The following is a 19,402-nucleotide window of genomic DNA, read 5'->3' as shown; positions in this document are numbered from 1 at the left end:
CACTAACCATCACTAGGTTAACCCATTCCCCGTATACACTAACCATCACTAGGTTAACCCATTCCCCGTATACACTAACCATCACTAGATTAACCCATTCCCCGTATACACTAACCATCACTAGGTTAACCCATTCCCCGTACACACTAACCATCACTAGGTTAACCCATTCCCCGTATACACTAACCATCACTAGGTTAACCCATTCCCGTATACAACAAAGATAGCTAGGATAAGATGCTACACAACTAAGTACATATAACTAAGTATGACATATAATAAGTGTGTACATTAAGTACCAGGACGTACAACATACAATAAGTGTGTACATCAAGTGCCAGGAGGTAGAAGTCAGAGTAAAGTCCTACGACTTGTCTCTCTGGAGCCAAGGAAGGGCCTTCAGGCCTTCATGACAGGAAATTATCTTCAGCGTGGCTCAACACACATCAACAAGGACACAAAGACCACAGACAAACTGACACAAAGAAACAGCATTCTTGAAATAGTGGTAAAGTGACTGGTGCAATCAATCAATACTATGAAGTGCAATCAATAAATATTACATAGTACAATGGTCATCTAAAAAAAAAAAAGGGTGGGAGTGGAGGAGGTTGATCATTGACCTGAAGGCAGGCTGGCCTTAATGCACAGGCTGTACAACAACAACTACAACAACAGGTGTCAACACATTCCACCACGCCGGGCTGAAGTCTGAACATGGTGTCCTCGTATGCAGTTTGAGACCTTCAGACCGCGCTGCTGTCTCTGACGGAGAGCTTGTTTTTCAGAGCGTGTCCTGGCCTCATCTGGGAGGAGACGCTGCAGGACAGTCTGCTGCACTTCGCTGCCACGCCCAAAGGCCTGCTGCTGCTGCACAGCACCGGGGCCCTGGACGGCTGCGTGGCCTACATGTACTCCCGCTTCATCCAGAAGCTCCAGGTGATCAGGCTGTTCAGAGAGGAGCCTGTGTGGACAGCATCCTGCTGCGCAACACAAAGCACAGCACAACATTCAGCATTGGAAAAACGATCATGAAAAAGCAGATCAAATATGTTCAGCTTTGTGGTGCGCTTGTGTGCGTGTGTGTGTGTTTGTGTGTGTGTGTGTGTGTGTGTGTGTGTGTGTGTGTGTGTGTGTGCGTGTGCGTGCGAGCAACAGGTGAGCCGCTGTGAGAAGTTTGGTTACGGGGTGATGGTGACCCAGGTAGCAGCTACTGCTCCTGGTGTGATGGCCCTTCTGAACTCAGGTATTCACTCACTCACGCACTCACGCACTCACTCCCTCACTCACAACTAGACAAGACCACTAGGCGGTTCCTCATGAAAAGCATAAACTCAGGACTTTATTTCTGTCTTGCATTTAGTTTTTTGTCTGCAGTGAATCAGAGGAATCATGAGTACTGTATGTTGCGTATGACAATATTATGAGTGATCTTTTAAGATGTTGCCTTAGGACAAATCTAGCACGTTGTTGTTAGCCAATCCTTCCTTGGTACCGTTGTTGTGGTCAGGCTACGTCCAGGAGCTGGTGGTCAAGCTGTGGTCGGTTCTGGAGTGTGGGAGGGAGGACCTCCGTGTGGTCCACCCCAAGTCCACCCCCATGGACCCCATCGACAGGAGCTGCCTCAAGGTACAGGACCACCATAGAGCTGCCTCAAGGTACAGGACCACCATAGAGCTGCCTCAAGGTACAGGACCACCATAGAGCTGCCTTAAGGTACAGGACCACCATAGAGCTGCCTTAAGGTACAGGACCACCATAGAGCTGCCTTAAGGTACAGGACCACCATAGAGCTGCCTCAAGGTACAGGACCACCATAGAGCTGTCTCAAGGTACAGGACCACCATAGAGCTGCCTCAAGGTACAGGACCACCATAGAGCTGTCTCAAGGTACAGGACCACCATAGAGCTGCCTCAAGGTACAGGACCACCATAGAGCTGCCTTAAGGTACAGGACCACCATAGAGCTGCCTCAAGGTACAGGACCACCATAGAGCTGCCTCAAGGTACAGGACCACCATAGAGCTGCCTTAAGGTACAGGACCACCATAGAGCTGCCTCAAGGTACAGGACCACCATAGAGCTGCCTTAAGGTACAGGACCACCATAGAGCTGCCTTAAGGTACAGGACCACCATAGAGTGGAGCTGGCTTAAGGTAAGGGATCTGGAGGTAGTAGAGAGTGGAGCTGCCTTAAGGTAAGGGATCTGGAGGTAGTAGAGAGTGGAGCTGCCTTAAGGTAAGGGATCTGGAGGTAGTAGAGAGTGGAGCTGCCTTAAGGTAAGGGATCTGGAGGTAGTAGAGAGTGGAGCTGCTTTAAGGTAAGGGATCTGGAGGTAGTAGAGAGTGAAGCTGCCTTAAGGTAAGGGATCTGGAGGTAGTAGAGAGTGGAGCTGCTTTAAGGTAAGGGATCTGGAGGTAGTAGAGAGTGGAGCTGCCTTAAGGTAAGGGATCTGGAGGTAGTAGAGAGTGAAGCTGCCTTAAGGTAAGGGATCTGGAGGTAGTAGAGAGTGGAGCTGCCTTAAGGTAAGGGATCTGAAGGTAGTAGAGAGTGGAGCTGCCTTAAGGTAAGGGATCTGAAGGTAGTAGAGAGTGGAGCTGCTTTAAGGTAAGGGATCTGAAGGTAGTAGAGAGTGGAGCTGCTTTAAGGTAAGGTCATGCAGCCCAGTGACAAGGCAGTGAGTGGACTGCAGAATGAAGACCAACCTATGACATAACGTAGGTAGCCATGGCAGTGGAAGTGTCAAGCGTTGCGTGTTCCTCGACAGTCGTTCCTGGCGCTGGTCAACCTGCTGTCGTCGGGCTGGTCGGTGTGGGCCCTGCTGCGGGGCCAGCCTCTCCCCCAGAGGGAGAGCTACGCCCTGAGAGAGGTGCCCGGCTCCATCACCGTGAGTCATCACAACACACGACTTCAACGTGGAATTCATGTCATCATTCAATGACATGAATGTGTGTGTCAGTGTGTGCGTGCCTGCGTATGTGTGCACATGTGTGTGTGTGTGTGTGTGGTGTGTGTCTGTGCCGCTGAGCAGATGATTCTGGAGCTGCCTCTGGGGGGCAGCAGAGGACTTGTCTCTGAACAACTGTATGGTGTATTACCTGGAGCTGCCTCTGGGGGGCAGCAGAGGACTTGTCTCTGAACAACTGTATGGTGTATTACCTGGAGCTGCCTCTGGGGGGCAGCAGAGGACTTGTGTCTGTGTGTCCTCTGGGACTTCTCTGAACAACGACACATTGCTAAACCACAACAGGCAGGGACAACAGGCGCATCACTTTAAGTGTTGACATTTCTCCCCTTATTATGATTCTGTTCACATTATGCATTCCTCACCTCAACCATTACGAATCAGCTCAAAGACTCTGTCTCTCTCTCTCTCTCTCTCTCTCTCTCTCTCTCTCTCTCTCTCTCTCTCTGTGTTTCTGTGTCTCTCTCTCTCTCTCTGTCTCTCTCTCTGTCTCTCTCTCTCTCTCTCTCTCTCTCTCTCTCTCTCTCTCTGTGTCTCTGTGTGTGTGTCTCTCTCTCTATCTCTCTCTCTCTCTCTCTCCCTCTCTCTCCCTCTCTCTCTCTCTCTCTCTCTCTCTCTCTCTCTCTCTCTATCTCTCTCTCTGTCTCTCTCTCTCTCTCTGACTCTCTCCCTCTAGGATTTGATAGACAGGCTGATTGCAGTGGATTCAGATGCAAAGATCAACTCCCTGTTTAACTACGAGCAGTCACACACGTTTGGCTTGAGGTGAGATTGGAGCTTTCTCTTTGTCGATTACAGCCAGTATCAGTGGGAGTCAGGTGGCGTTCTTCAGCTGTCTGTCGTGAGGCGTCTGCATCAAGCCCAACTGGGCGGGACACAGCTATTGATAAAGTGGGAGGGTTTGTCGCGTTGGCTGGACTAGAGCTTTGCTTTGACAGCGCTTAGCAACCTGTCAAACAAAACCTAGCGCACAATCCCCATGCTATGAGTTACACTTAACAATTGAGCAATGTAATTTGACTCACTACTTACTATAGGTAACCCAGTTGATCCAGGTGTACACATCAGTATAATATAACTAGCAACCAGTCTCTGTAGCCACCAGCAACTGACTGCTTTTGACTTGTTTCTAGGATAGATAAGATACAATGTTTGTGAATCATTTTGGGAAGATGCATGCACATTCCATGCACACACATAGTGACAGCAGCAGTGAGGTGTTCTAGGAGTCCAACACTGAATTATAGATACCCCTGCAACCACGGATCCTGCTGAGAGGTGTATGTTCTTATTGCAGAGACATCATCTGTCCTGCTGCCGTAGTGCTGTCCGTATTCACATTCACTGCAGTCAATGTTTATTAATGTATGCTATTTAGTAGACGGTTCTGAGCAATGCATATTCTCATGCAGTGCTGCAAGCATCTCCTGCTGCTCAGTAATATTCAGCTTGCTGTTGGTCACTATGATGCTCCTGCTATGTTAGTGTCTCCTTTTGATCTGATCAATCAATATACTTCAATTATTATTACTGAAATTGTATATTATTAGAAAATTTAACTGTATTTAAGATTTCTATTTAGGGTGATGCTTGAATTACCGAAGTCAGTTAAATGACCACATTGTCCAAGAATCTCTGCTCCAAAGTAATCAGACACAATAAATACCCTACTAACTTAAAGGCATTTTATGAGATTAAAGTAGATTATATTGTATAACTTCCATATTTCTTATTTTACTGAGCAGAACTCTGGAACATGCTGTGGGGAACATGAAGGGCATTTTCTTCCCTGGATTACAAAGTACAAAGTAATGCCGTCAAACTAAGAAATGCCCCGTGGGGAGTTATCTTGTTGTTGTTTCAAAGCCCACAGTGCTGAGGGTCTGATAACTACACACAGCGCTGTTTATCAGCTCACAGCCTGCAGGGCTTTCCCCGCTAACGGGACTGTTGTTTTACCTGTCGAGAGGAACACTGAGCACCACAGCTGTGTGTGTGTGTGTGTGTGTCTGTGTGCGTGTGTGTCTGAGTTCCACCACCACAGAGCCACATCAAACACCGTGATACAACTTATCATGGGACTTTAAAGAGACAGAAGAAATCAATGACACATTGTGGTTTGATTTAAAGATGTATGTATAGCCTTTCGTTTAGTTTTTTGTAAGATCTCATCCTAGCTTGGCCTCTCTGTATTATCAGCAGCCTATCAGATGGATGCTATTAGCGCCCCCCTCAACGGTTGCACTGACCTTGCGTTCCTCCCCAGTTAACTTGTGTTAACTGGCTCCAGGGGGGCTGTGAGGGCTGCAGACAGTCGTCCAGACGCTGAGAGCTACCGTCGGCATGCCAAGTAAAAGATGGACCGTTGTTTTACACATTGACTACTCGAGGTTTTAAAGCTGCATGGGATGACTTGTTGTTCTTGCCACTGAAAGAGTGTTTCAGACCAGGGTTCTGCCCTGCTGCTTTAGTTTATACTAGTAACACAAAACAAACATGCAGTTGGAGATTCCCAGCCCAGGAAAATCTGTTATTCAAAATGAATCCAAACAACGGTTGGGCTGGTACCCGCAGCCGCCCTGGCCAGACCTTACCCCCACCACCCCACTGCTCCCTGGTGACGGGTCAGAGACCTGGTGACGGTCCCCACTGGGGTCAGAGACCTGGTGACATGGCCCCCACTGGGGTCAGAGACCTGGTGACATGGCCCCCACTGGGGTCAGAGACCTGGTGACATGGCCCCCACTGGGGTCAGAGACCTGGTGACGGCCCCCACTGGGGTCAGAGACCTGGTGACATGGCCCCCACTGGGGTCAGAGACCTGGTGACATGGCCCCCACTGGGGCCAGAGACCTGCTGTGCTGTGACCCCTGGGGTCAGAGACCTGCTGTGCTGTGACCCCTGGGGCCAGAGACCTGCTGTGCTGTGACCCCTGGGGCCAGAGACCTGCTGTGACCACGGGGGCCAGAGACCTGCTGTGCGTGCTGTCTGCTGCAGTGTGTCTCTCCGTGTGCTCCAGGCTGCTGTGCGTGCTGTGCTGTGACCTGGACACCTTCCTGCTGTTGGAGAGCCAGTACGCCCTGTGCAGCATGCTCCTGCTGCGGCAGAAGGAGAACGTCAGCGAGCCCGCTGCAGCTCAGGGGTATGGGCCCGCAGCTCTCCAGCCTCATGTAGCCACAGGGTACCTCACCGTACCATGTCAATATCAATCAATATATTGTTACACAATCCTAGAACGATACGTCACCATATGTCTAACGATGAATACTAAATGACTGTGAAAGGCAAAGTATTGGATTTCAGACTTTATTCATGATCCAAACTGAGTTTCTCAGGTACTCGACGTTGGTCATTTATTTTTTTATTTTTATTTTTTTTATTTTTTTATATAGAAAAATAGAATATATCGATATTTGACACCAGTGTATCGATTCTCATATTGCACAAAGAAGGGCAACGATATATCGCTGTATCTATATTTTGTCCCACCCCTAGTATTGATGTACACCTATCTAAAGCCAGACATTTAGGCTTTCATAACGCAGCGTGGTTGGCCATTGTATTTGATGACACATCAATACGCTGCTATTCCTCCACTCACTGCGTCATTTACCACCTTTACTTTTGATAACCTTGAGATCCTCTGGATCCTCTGATCGCCCGATCAATGATCACCAAAGTCAGACTATTAAGTAGATGAATTATCTCTCATTAATGATCTGTAATCAGTCCATTAATGATCTTTGATCATTGGCCACTGTGCATTCACTTCACTGGAATGTGTAGGAGAAGAATGCTGAACATTACTTTTCCTGGTTCAGATGCATCCATATTTCCGTGTTCCACGACTGTTTAATGTGAATGGGATTTGTGTTTTTGTAAGCCTATTCATTTGATGTTCAGGGTGGAATCGTTTCCAATAGGCAAGATTAATTGACCTTACAAATGCAATACCAACTATATAAAATGCCCTTCAGTCCAACGGCACACATTGTTCCGAATGAGCCATCTCAGTGATGAAGTCTTCCTAAGGCCAACGAGCCCGTAGCTGGGCTTTGAATCACATGAGTACCGTAATACTGTTTGTTGCCTCATAATATTGGTTTAATTTGTGTTTCATTCATATTCGGCTTCAACCAGATTGAATTGGATTTTCTATCTAAAGTGTTTGGACGACACGTAGTACACACACAATTGGATGCAGTCATGTTGTAGCCTAGTAGAACAAGGCTTCATTACAGAGCCAGTGATTCTGTTCAACACCATTCATTCAACTCTATGAGATTTAGAATAAATCACATCAAACCAGCGTTATACTATATGTGTCCGGTAAGCCTTACTCTTGGGGTATTAAATAAATCGCTGCTCAGACGGAGCGTCACCATCCACACACACAGTAGCGTTACACTATAAGGGTTTGAAAAGCTCAACTTTCAGCATGACGCCGCAGTCAACGGATAAATAATAAAGAGGAGGAGTTCATTTGACTCTTATGCAAACACTGTATTTAACACGTAATTAAACTTGTTAAAAAACGTGTTACAAAGCCGTCTCAAATGCTGTCCTTTACAGCGTTGTAGAGTTGAGAATTATCTGTTTAAAAGTCGGCATATGTTCATAGGTATCCTCTTAATTCCCTCTGTGTGTGTATAACGTGTTTTCTTTACAATGAAGGCATGAGCTTGGGGTTTTTAAGAAAGAAGAAAAGAGGCCAGTTTCACTGTAACTCTTGAAGTGCTTCACTGTAACGCTTGAAGTGCTTCACTGTAACACTGTAAGTGCTTCACTGTAACACTTGAAGTGCTTCACTGTAACACTTGAAGTGCTTCACTGTAACACTTGAAGTGCTTCACTGTAACGCTTGAAGTGCTTCACTGTAACGCTTGAAGTGCTTCACTGTAACACTTGAAGTGCTTCACTGTAACGCTTGAAGTGCTTCACTGTAACGCTTGAAGTGCTTCACTGTAACACTTGAAGTGCTTCACTGTAACACTTGAAGTGCTTCACTGTAACGCTTGAAGTGCTTCACTTCACTTGGATTCTCGTTTCCCACATGATTCTCCTCGTCTCACCGTGCTTTTAAGGGAGGCCCTAGAGAGGACGGAGCTGTCTGAGAGAGGAGCTCTTCTGGACTAGCTAGCAGGCCAGCCCCCCTCCTGACAGACGGTTGTCCCTCCGGTCCTGGAGCATCACGGTGGCGTTGTGTTGTAACCTCTCCCCCCTGCGGCCCCCCCAGGGAGCTGATCCTGGACCGTCTCTCCGTGGAGAGGAACCACCTGCTGGTGCGGGTGTGTGTGGTGGGAGGACCGTCAGAACGCAGGCTGCCCCCCCGCGCGCTGCAGGAGGTGTGCTCATCCTCCTCTTCATCACATTACACTTGAGTCAAACACCTCCCACGTGAAACACATAACCCACCAGGTGATCATAGCATTGTTTTTCAGACTAGCTTAACTTTCCCAGTTTGTAGCCGGTCTGACACACATGCGCTGGCGACTGTGCGTCTCCGTCAGCCCCGGTGTAGCGAGACAGCTAACCTCAGGCTAGGTCTCTTAATATTGCAGCCCCACGGTTTCCCACTGGAGGAATGAACCACCAGAGTTGGAGTTGTTAGCAGCAGACACTGGAGTGCCATCACACATGAGATGAACTTCAGAGCATACGATATGCAGCGGCCTGTTTGCAGTATTGCATGCAATGATGCCGGCGTTGGCCGGGGTTCTGGGATGAAAGCATTATTACGAGATCATACAAAACGACGTTATTAATAGCTACCGTTTAAAACAGGCGTGGCTTGGTTACACACTGCTGTTGTGGGAGATGTGTAGCTTTGTAATGTGCTGTACATCTGCTAGATGTGCTACTGCCGACTAGTGACTTTAATGTTGCATATCAAAAAATGCCGTGAGAATACCTTGTTCTTCCGACTGCGCCAGCCTTTCCCCGCTCCCCTTCCCTTCAAATAACACATCTTCAATATTCTGGGTAAAGCTAAGACATCAACAGACTCAGATCAGGAGACTGGGGCTGGGTATATTATCACTCCCATAGTGAAATATACGTGAGATCATTCAGATGCTGGTAGTGAAACACCAGCCCAGCGTCCCAGACCAACAGGCTCAGCACAAATGCAACGTCATTTCACTAGGAGCTCTATTCGCTAGCTCCCCTGCAGTGTAGCAGTGCCAGGACCCTGTGCCAGTACAGGCACGCTTCCAGTGCAGGCCTTTTGGCTGACAGCTTGAAACCATCTGTGCAGTTGGCTTGAAATGTACATTTACCAGACGCTTTTATCCGAAGCGACTTACAACCATTTATACACACATTCACACTGCGACGGCGGAGTCAGCCATGCAAGACCACAGCTGGCTGGTCGGGAGCAGTCAGGGTGAGACGTCTCGCTCAGGGACACCTCCACACTCAGCAGGGGAGCTCCAACCTTCAGGTTACAACCCGCTCTACCCCCATTAGGCTGCTGCCAGCCTAATGGTTTATTCTTATGAATGCCGGCACAGGGCACAGGCTTTCCTACCCTGTGTAGTGAGACATGTCAGCAGCCTGTCTTACCCGTCTAACCCGTGCAGTGAGACATGTCAACAGCCTGTCTAACCCGTGCAGTGAGACATGTCAACAGCCTGTCTCACCCTTGCAGTGAGAGGTGCCGTCTGTGTCGCCCAAAGAGGAGAAAGGCCAAAAGTCTAGCATGTAAGAGTTGTAGAGTGCTCTCTGGGCAGAGATGTTAACATGTAAGAGTTGTAGAGTGCTCTCTGGGCAGAGATGTTAACATGTAAGAGTTGTAGAGTGCTCTCTGGGCAGAGATGTTAACATGTAAGAGTTGTAGAGTGCTCTCTGGGCAGAGATGTTAACATGTAAGAGTTGTAGAGTGCTCTCTGGGCAGAGATGTTAACATGGGAAAGAGAAAGAGGATGGTGTCAGGTAGAGGTGAAGTCTGATTAGCAGTGGCCGTTAACACATTCGTTAGCTCAAATTCTCTTCATGGCTCCCAGTAACCGCTCCACAATCGTTTCCCTTTATTTTCTTTGTCTTTTTGAGACCCCACCAGTATCACATTCTGCAGCCATGATTGACATGATTGATGTCTTGGCTCTGCTTATTCACAACCTATGAACTCACTCGAGCTCGTGAGCGGCATCATGCGGTGATTGATAGAATAGAATAGAATAAATCTTTAATGTCCACCACGGTGGACATTTTTCTTTGGCTCACCAGACACACTATGACACTATGATCTGACATGGTGAGTCTTGGTTACTATCTTGAAAGACGAAACAATGGTGTAGTCTGATCCTGGCATTAGGGGCCACAGGGTTTAGGCTAGTAGTCCAAGTGGTTGAAGGAGGAACTGCACTATGGGGATGGGGAGGGGACACTCATATGCCCCTGCATATGTGCACATCCCTAACAATCTATGAGCATGCGCTTTGAAACATGTTACGTTTGTGTTTCCAGTTTAGAAATACTTAGAAATACTGTACTCATTTGTCCCAAATCTCACGTGCGTCCTGGTCTGAGTAGGCTAGTAGTTCTATTTAGCCAAGAAGCCCGATGCGTCTGCTTTGTGGAGTGAATCAACAGGTCCTTCATAAAGGGAGCTAGTGTGTAAGTGGTCCTGTGCTCCTCCAGGGCCCGGAGCCCTACCCATGGCCCATGTTCCTGAGCTTCCCCTCAGCGCCCCCACAGTGCTACACCTTGGATGCTGCAAGGCTTCCTCACAGTAAACAAGGTAAAACAAGTTCAACACACACACACACACTAGTGTGAGCTACTAAACTACCAAGTAGTTTGTTTTACAAACTGCCTGTTTGGCCCCTTGGGGGCAATAAAGAAAACCTAGAAACATACAGGTTGGCTCTGGGTAACACGACCTTTGCTTCCAGATGAATTATTTGTGTGTGTGGTTGTTGTTTGTTTTCTAGAGTCTGAGATCAGTGCGTTCTTGGCGTCCAGTAGCCCTGCCACAGAGGAGGGCTGGATGGCTGCCTGCCGCCAACAGTACTGCAAAGCCCTGAGCACGGCGCCCTGCAGCCTGACCGGGACGGGTACGTTGGCCAGACAGAGGGACACACACCTGTTCAACATGTACAACAACCGTACCATCACACAATGGGTATTGGCAACTGTGTCATATCGTATTCCACCTTATCGTTAAATCAAAAGTAATATCATGCTTGCATTAGTGCACTGTAACTTCAGAAGAGATAATGTCTTTGTTTTCTAATGCGGTGAAAAGGTCTTTGTTTGGTGAAGCAGGTTGATGGAGGGCAATGAGCAGTGGGGGCCATAACTGACATACATACAAATGAACATACATACAGGAAAACCATTGTGAATGGGTGATGGGGTGCTGGCCGGTTAACCATAAGGAGAGTCCAGGCATCCAGTCACAGTCACCGATCATTCATGGACAACCATGGTAGTGGGTGTCCCTCTGTACCAGTGACCACATGGTAGTGGGTAGTGGGTGTCCCTCTGTACCAGTGGCCACATGAGGAGCATCACAGCGCTGGTGTCCTGAGCGTTCAGACCAGTGGGAGCCCTAATGGTGCTTCTCTTCCTCAGTGCTGTCTCAGCTCCTGGAGAAGGTGGTGTCAGTCAAGGCAGCAACCCAGCCCTTCTTCCCCCCTGCTCACTACAAAGGTTGGCCTCTACTCAATGCACCATTAAATATACCCAATACTACAAATGCTACTACAAAGTCTTCTGACAAATGTACTTATCGTAAGTCGCTTTGGATAAAAGCGTCTGCTAAACGCCCTCAATGTAAATGTACAGACAACGTAAAACACTTGGGAAGATACGAGAACATTGGAAATGACCACCTTACCTATCCAGCAGTATTGAACTGAACTCCTTCTCCCCCCTGAATCCTTTTATTGGTCTGTATTTTGGTAGATTTGACACTGAATTCAGGTTAGTCATGAGGCAGTGAGGACATGTCATTTGCAGGGCCTGGATGTGCAGGGGTTCATGGGGATACACAGGCACATGTTGCACATGTTGAATCTGTACGTATAAATCACAGCTACATTTGCATCTGTCTATTGATTCTTGAAGCGTATTGCGGATCTCTTAGGTCAGGGTTCAGTTTAAAGGTCCTGTATGCACCAGGGCTATCAGTACACCCCGCAGTCCACCTCAGGTGACGCTGGTCCCAGATCTGTTCTGCACGCACAGCTAGTTCATAAAGCCCATAGGGCCGGGGATGGCCTCAGAGACTCAGCAGAATGATGAGTGATGCATTGTCGGCATGCTTTTCAAATGAACTCTCCACACTGAAACACAGAACAGAGTCCTCGTAATGCAACAGCACGCGGTCTTACCTCAAGAAACCCAAGTTCCCTGCAAAATGAAAAGGTTATTAGGGAGAAGTTTTCCAGCGAAACTAATGTTACAGTGGGTGGGAAACTATCACCGTCTTAAAAGAAGAAGCAGCCTTGCCTTTTGCTTCCAGCCAATGGTAAATGAATGAGAGTGAGACTCAACAGAAACACACACCCCTTTGATGAGTGAAAGTCAGAGGATGTTTTGAAGGGTTGTGTTTTTACTTTGAATCAAATAGAACTGAGACCTTTGCAAGCTGCTAAGCAGATGCTTTGTTATCTATAATTAATGGTGCTCAACTTGAGAACAGTTATCCATTTATATATGTATAAAGCCAAACTACCCAACTCTGTTTTATACCCAGCTCAAATATAGTTTTGGCTTTCAATACTGGCGTCAATCTGCTGGTGATTATTTTCGATGGTACAAAAGAGACTGTGTTACCATTTGAAATGTGGACTTGAATCAGAAACACGAGGGGAGTTTAAGAAAACCCTTTGAGCTTCTTTTAACGAGTAGGTCTGTGTGTCTGCTCCACTCACGCTCAATTAAGGCCCACAAATACATTTACTTTTTATTTCTACATGAAAACTGGTGCCAAAAAGAGGTTTTACTGAGAAAACTTTCCTTACTACGTACCTAAACCCTGTCCTTAACCACAACACACCTCTGCATAAACATAAGCATTTATAGCATAACCCTAGCCTTGTAGCTACATGTTAACATCTCCTTGGTGTAACCATACAGGGGTGATATCATGCTTTTTGGACTATTCCCTTTGCTTTAGACTGATATGTAATAAGGTTTATGAATAATTAAGTGATTGATGGAACATTGGTCCATAGTCTAGGCCATAGTAATAATAGCCATGTACCAGATGGCCGTGTGTCTGCCCGATGGATCGTGGGGATTCTTCATCAATCGATTTGTTAAGGTTCAAAATATTGGTTACAATGCAAATACATCCCAGTTTAGTTTAGTTCAGAAGTTTAGTTTCAGAGTTTCATATTCCAGGAGGCTCCCTTTTATTGAAATTACAAACATTTAGAGGACAAAAGTATTTTGCTGCGACATTGTGTCTGAAACAGAATGATCTGGAAGTCCCCTGTGACAGCGGCCCGCTACATCAGGCAAACCAAACATTTCCGTGACATTTCCTTGACACCACCTGTGGAGACGTGCATAGGAGAGACTGTGACTCAACTATTAAAATGAAGCCTTGCATACGGAACATGTTGACAGAAGCAAGTGGTCGTATGGACTGACCATTACCTCTGCTTTCATTATGAGCCTTATTCTTACTGGCTACTGAAATACAGACTTCAGTTAAGATGGGGTTAGTCCTAACCTAGTTCTCCTTGTGTTACAGCTAAGGACAGCAGTATGAAGAGGGTGGAACTGTCAGCTGTTCAACAGTTGGGCATCGACATCTGTGTCAGGTATGCTGCTGCACAACACTGCTGTTATCAGTTCAGCCTGGAGACCAGAGGCAACAAGAGCTCATCATTGAGCTCTTCATTTTCATATTCTTAACAAGCCAGACTGCTTGACATTAGGATTTGTATTGTAGTCTAATTTCCTGTTAATAAAACCTGACATGCCATCCTGCACCGCAGCCCTTCTCAAAGAGAATAGCATTTAGGGCAGTTTGTGTATGGTATCATGGGTACTGCATGCTTTATTCATGGCCTTTTATTTCAAACACATTCATTGATATGATATCCATATCACCTCTTGAACTTGCACTTTGTACATGTTCTATTCTTTATTTATATTGTTTTATTATTTAATTATATACAAAACAAAATAGATCCCCCCCCTCAAAGTGATCAATGGCCCTTCACCAATAGACCATATAAAATACCTAAAATAGAAGTATTATAAGCCAAGTAAAGCGCTGAAATGTCAACAGCCAGAAATGTCTATAGTGCGATATTTTGATGCGAGAACAATAAATCCGAAATGGACCCCCACGGTGAGCGCTGGTGTTGGTGACACAATGGTGAAACAATATATTATCCAGATCAATGCATGGCTTTTCAGAATGGCAGAATGGCAGCATATCACCAAATAGATGATATGAAAAAAGATTCTACAATTCTAACCAAGAATGAGACTACAGGTCGGATGGAGGGCAACTCCCAGCTCAGCGGAACGCAGAGTCCCGGGTAGACTCAATGAACCACTTACAGCTAACGCCTACTGGGGCTATGGATGGAAACAAGTTTCAGAGAAGACGAGAGACAGCAACTGAAAAGGCACTAGATAGAACAGTTGCAGCTCTGTGGATAAAACATGAGAAGAGTTTAAAAGTAACTCAGAATTGCATGTGGACAGCCTTGAACTAACTAACTAAAAAAGTAAACCGTCGATGTATGCTGCATTCTGACAAGAATTGTCGTTATATGCTGATATTTATTGGAGAAAAATTACAGCTCAGCTAGTGGACTTTATCAAAAGTTCAGTATTCTTATTGAATGGAGCACAACGGTGTCTGCATGCCTCATAATCTACATTAGGATTCCCTATGAGGGTGAATATTTTTTTATTTCAACTAGCTTTTGTTCAACTGCAGTCATGCACTGGGTGGGCCTTCATACGAGGGCCATCTCTGAAGACATGTTGCACTTTCCTGCTCCAGAGCCTTCATACGAGGGCCATCTCTGAAGACATGTTGCACTTTCCTGCTCCAGAGCCTTCATACGAGGGCCATCTCTGAAGACATGTTGCACTTTCCTGCTCCAGAGCCTTCATACGAGGGCCATCTCTGAAGACATGTTGCCCTCCCGGCGTGTTGGGTTTGCAGCTGATGGGGCCTCTGCTATGATGGGCTGATGTAGAGGAGCAGCCACACTCCTACATGGGAAGATGAACCCCTGACCTTCACTCCCTGTATGAACCACAAGTGACAGCTCGCGGTCCATGATGCTGTGAAACACTTCCCAGAGGCGAGCCATTTTCAGATGTTCATTGGTTCTCTATATTCATTTTTCTCTCAAAGCCCAAAACAGAGAGAGAGAGAGTTTGAGTCTGCGGCTTCTGATATGGGGACGCACGCTCACAGGATAGGAAGAGTGTTTGACTGGCTGTCCATATCCTACACGTCTGTGATCCAGCCTTGGTCAAACTCTTTGGAGCGTTGATCCGGAAGGAAATCCAGATGTTCCATGGAGGAGGCCGAAGGTTGGCGGTTCATGACTCAATGACACAATGACTCAATGACACTCTTCGGTGGACGGGCCATTGGTAAGAGATGGAGCGTCTGCAGGCCTTGTCCCTGTTTCTGCAGAGGAGAGAGGCCACAGCTCCCAGGGCCATCGGTGTGAGACACTGAGAACACAGAGGGCTATGAGGCAGCTGATGGTGTTACACTGAGAACACAGAGGGCTATGAGGCAGCTGATGGTGTTACACTGAGAACACAGAGGGCTATGAGGCAGCTGATGGTGTGAGGTCTTACACTTAGTGTGTTTACATGACACTCAAGAAAATCGAATTATTGGGTTAGTCCGACTATGATTGGATTATTAAGATGCATGTATACACCTTAGTCTGACTAAAATCTCATCTCTCATAGTCGGATTAAGACCCCTAGATTATTCGATTGATAGTCGCATTAAGCGTGCATGTTTACGGTCAATCGAATTGGAATTGGATTTTGCGTTTTGTGCATGCTTAAGATCTTTTCCGGGGGCCGTGAGCCGGAATTAGAAGGAGACGGTAGTCGTGTTGTTGTCTCTGTCGGAAAAACGAGAAACTGAGATTTATTTTAAAAGGTGGCGCAGAAGATGGAGGAAGCCGGGGTCGTGAAAATGTGGTTACCCCCTATAAGGAGTGTATCATCATCAACATGCGTTCAGTACACACTACGCTTCGATTTCACCCAAGGCTGAATTAAAAGTACATGTTTTTTTAAATGTTTGTCATCAACAAAGTTGTAAAGTAGTAACTTCGGGCACATCTGTCAAAATAAATGTTTTTTTGTCGTGTTTACGATCCTTATTCATTCATTGCGCCGCGGCCAAACTGACGGGGATACTCTGGTACTTCCACAGCAAGTAAAGACTCGTAGTGGGGCTTATCTCGGCCATGGTGGAGAAGGAATTGGGGGAAAGAAACTTTGGCTTTGACTCCCTGTCCAAATTGAAGCGCGACATGGAGGAGAAAGGGATTGTTGCCGTATGCGGACTCCCAGAGCCCCTCGGGCTACTGCTCCACGCTAGTGGAGTGACTCCCAGTGTCAACTGCCCAGTGCCTAATGGGATTCAGTGCCATGAACCATAGTCCCACAGACGTCAGAAACATTAGACCGACTCCACACTGAACCGCCTGCTGTTCATGTCAGTAAATGGACCAGGGGGTGGTCCTTGGCAGAGATGTGGGTGAAAGAGGGGCCACATGCCACAGAGACTCTTCCACAGAAAAGCAGAAAAAGACGACGGGAGTCTGTCGCCAAAGCCGTTTTAGTATGAAGCATTGGTCTACACTGTAGCCTATTTATTCTTAGTTTGACGCCACCTTGTACTATTGGATTAAGGTTATTTTCTATTGAATATGGAAGTTCATAACTAAGTGTTTCTGCATGCCTGGCCGAGTGGCACTGTCTATGGTATTGGAAGGGAGGGTTAATTCTTGCATGTTTCGCTTTGTTGTGAATGATCACAGCCCCCATGCATCCGCATGAGGAAAGTTCAAGTCAGGCTATTAGAGTGAAAATATTGTTGTAGGTTACTTGATGAGTTAAACAAGATAAAAGTATTAAAATATTGCTGCAAATGCAGTGAAGAAGTTCAAGTTCTGAAATTCGTGATTTAGTTTCAGTAATAAATCCCCCCCTCAGTTTTTTCACAGATCACACACTGTATGTATATCTATGTCTATATCTATATCTATAGATATATAAATATATGTATATTGTACATCAATATATGGAGCACAGAGTACATCAATGTATAAGCATTAACAACTAGGATATCAACCTTCACGTCTCGTGTAACATTCTATGAAGGCCTAAGAGGTATTTGGGCTAATGTGCAAATGAGTTTTGTGTAACAATAAACATGAACGTGTTATGAATGTGTGAACTCAGGTACGGACGCTCCCTGGGCCTGCTGAAGGACCAGGGTCCAGAGGAGCTGGCGCTGCTGCTGAAACACAGCCACCTCTTCCTGGCTGCACAGCGAGCCACAACACACCCCAGTATCCTCACTGCCACCGGCCTCTGACAGAGGTCAGAGGTCAGCAGGCCTTGGATGATTATTTTAGACCACAGGCCTTAGAGAAAGTCAGCGTATCTATTGACACGACCGACTGCCGTCTCAATCTACTTTCAGCCAGTCGTTCTAAAGGGGAGATATGCTTTTTTCACTTTTCCCTTTGCTTCAGACTGTTGATGACGTATGTACACATGTTTTACGTCTGCTTAGCTAGAAAAATCTGAGTCCGAGCCAGGGGGAGTATTCACGCCCACCAAGAACGCCCCTCAATAAGTGGGTGACGTCAGACGGCAGTGGGCGGGGCTGAGGTGCAGAAGTCCCGCCTCCCTGCTACCCGCAATGTTTACAACTTCTCGGGGGTGGGAATTTGCAGACACGCACAAAGCGTTCAACCAATCGCGACAGAGTGGGCGTGCTAACTAACCACAGCAGCCAATCACAGCTGACCAATAATATGAGACAAAACAGAACGTTTTTGAAATATGCCAAAATTGGTTTCGCAAAAATTAACAGTGAGAATAATAAGGGGTATTTTTAACATGCAGGCATGTAACCCTATTCTAGTAGTACCCCCAAGTGCAATTATTAACCCTCAAAAAGCATGATATGGGATCTTTAAATGTACCCACCATGCAGCAGCCATTGCTGAAAACTCTTCAGAGATAGCGTCTGGGATGAATGGAAGGGGAAGTCTTCTTCTTAGGTTTCCATTATGCGCCATTATAAACCAAAATATACACTATAAATAGAGAGAAAATAGTTACATCTGATGATGATGTCGTTTGTATTCAACCCACGTAATATCACCGCGGTGGGTTACAACTAGCAGTATTTTTGGTTTATAGCTTTGGTTTGAAAATATAAACAGCCAAACCCTGTATAGGACAGAGGAAACTGTTTGTATAGATGTCCATTGAGAAAGTCTTATTTTAATTACCTATAAATATTACTATTCTAATTAATAAAACAAGTCGTTTTCAATACTACAAAAAGGGATACACATTTGCGGAAACGTCTACATACATTATTTATGATTGCCATGTGCCATAATGTTCACCACCATTTGAGCGTAACAAATGTCTAACGGCGGTGTAATAATGAAGGGGCTGCTATTGCAAACACAGAAGTAAGAACTCAAGTAAGCACTGGTAAATAAATGTAAAATACATAACCACAAGTAACCTTTGTAATGTAAGCAAAGGGAGAGAGCATGAACACTCATAGCCTCTTAATGGACGCTGGCTCTGCGTTTCTGTCCCCTTCCCATGCCTGATTCACAATGAATCTAGCTTCATTATTTTGACATATATGATGTTTGTTATGAATTCACTGTTCATGTTTTGTACAGCAGTAGGATGGCCGTTGGGAGCAGTTTCATGCTAATGTATGGATTAATTAGAAGTCATTAGTTTCAAGGCCCTGAGTACACCAGTACATTATTAATTATTAACAACAATGTTCTTATTCACGCCTACAAACCGCTAACACTTAATAATACTCTCATTTGGAAGCTATTACCAAAAACTGTTAACTACAGATACACAAAAAAAACAATCATTTATATTTAAATCGCTGTAGTTTCATAATTTTCCATGTTATTAGCTCCACATTTATGACATTAAGTCCAAAAATTATAAATAATACATTAAGAAACAATAATGCAGTGCCAGCAATTCCCCATTTCTGTTCTCTAATATGTACATTTATTAGGCATTTGCTTCACAATAGCGTTGCAGATTAATATTCCATCTAAACCGGCTACATATCAAGGTCAAGGCCCGGCCCAGCAAGCACAAATACTGCTCTGTGTTTCGTGGTGTGGACTGGGATTTGATTTCCTATTTGGGTGTCTGTTTAATCCTCATTTTATTTTCATTTAAAGT

The 19,402-nt window shown here is 45.9% G+C and overlaps 2 protein-coding genes across 2 annotated transcripts in view; one reads left to right on the top strand and one right to left on the bottom strand.

Moving 5' to 3' along the window:
• Nucleotides 1-19,402, bottom strand: part of LOC311364341 (uncharacterized protein) — a gene marked incomplete at both ends in the record, with an annotated part of 156,999 nt that overhangs the window by 83,331 nt on the left and 54,266 nt on the right. The gene's annotated exons all lie outside the window — the stretch shown is intronic.
• Nucleotides 1-19,402, top strand: part of tbc1d32 (TBC1 domain family, member 32) — a gene marked incomplete at its 3' end in the record, with an annotated part of 49,719 nt that overhangs the window by 17,154 nt on the left and 13,163 nt on the right. The window contains exons 19-30 of the mRNA XM_084484204.1: nucleotides 789-939; nucleotides 1,159-1,246; nucleotides 1,511-1,629; nucleotides 2,768-2,887; nucleotides 3,642-3,730; nucleotides 5,985-6,107; nucleotides 8,202-8,310; nucleotides 10,607-10,706; nucleotides 10,900-11,022; nucleotides 11,543-11,620; nucleotides 13,674-13,743; nucleotides 17,393-17,502. Of these exons, the coding sequence (XP_084340330.1) occupies nucleotides 789-939; nucleotides 1,159-1,246; nucleotides 1,511-1,629; nucleotides 2,768-2,887; nucleotides 3,642-3,730; nucleotides 5,985-6,107; nucleotides 8,202-8,310; nucleotides 10,607-10,706; nucleotides 10,900-11,022; nucleotides 11,543-11,620; nucleotides 13,674-13,743; nucleotides 17,393-17,502 (1,280 nt within the window). The remainder of the gene's footprint in view (nucleotides 1-788; nucleotides 940-1,158; nucleotides 1,247-1,510; nucleotides 1,630-2,767; nucleotides 2,888-3,641; nucleotides 3,731-5,984; nucleotides 6,108-8,201; nucleotides 8,311-10,606; nucleotides 10,707-10,899; nucleotides 11,023-11,542; nucleotides 11,621-13,673; nucleotides 13,744-17,392; nucleotides 17,503-19,402) is intronic.

The sequence above is a fragment of the Micromesistius poutassou genome (assembly GCF_964030765.1).
Source record: "Micromesistius poutassou genome assembly, chromosome: 19".
Classification (NCBI taxonomy): domain Eukaryota; kingdom Metazoa; phylum Chordata; class Actinopteri; order Gadiformes; family Gadidae; genus Micromesistius; species Micromesistius poutassou.
This window is presented reverse-complemented; position numbering and strand designations above follow the sequence as displayed.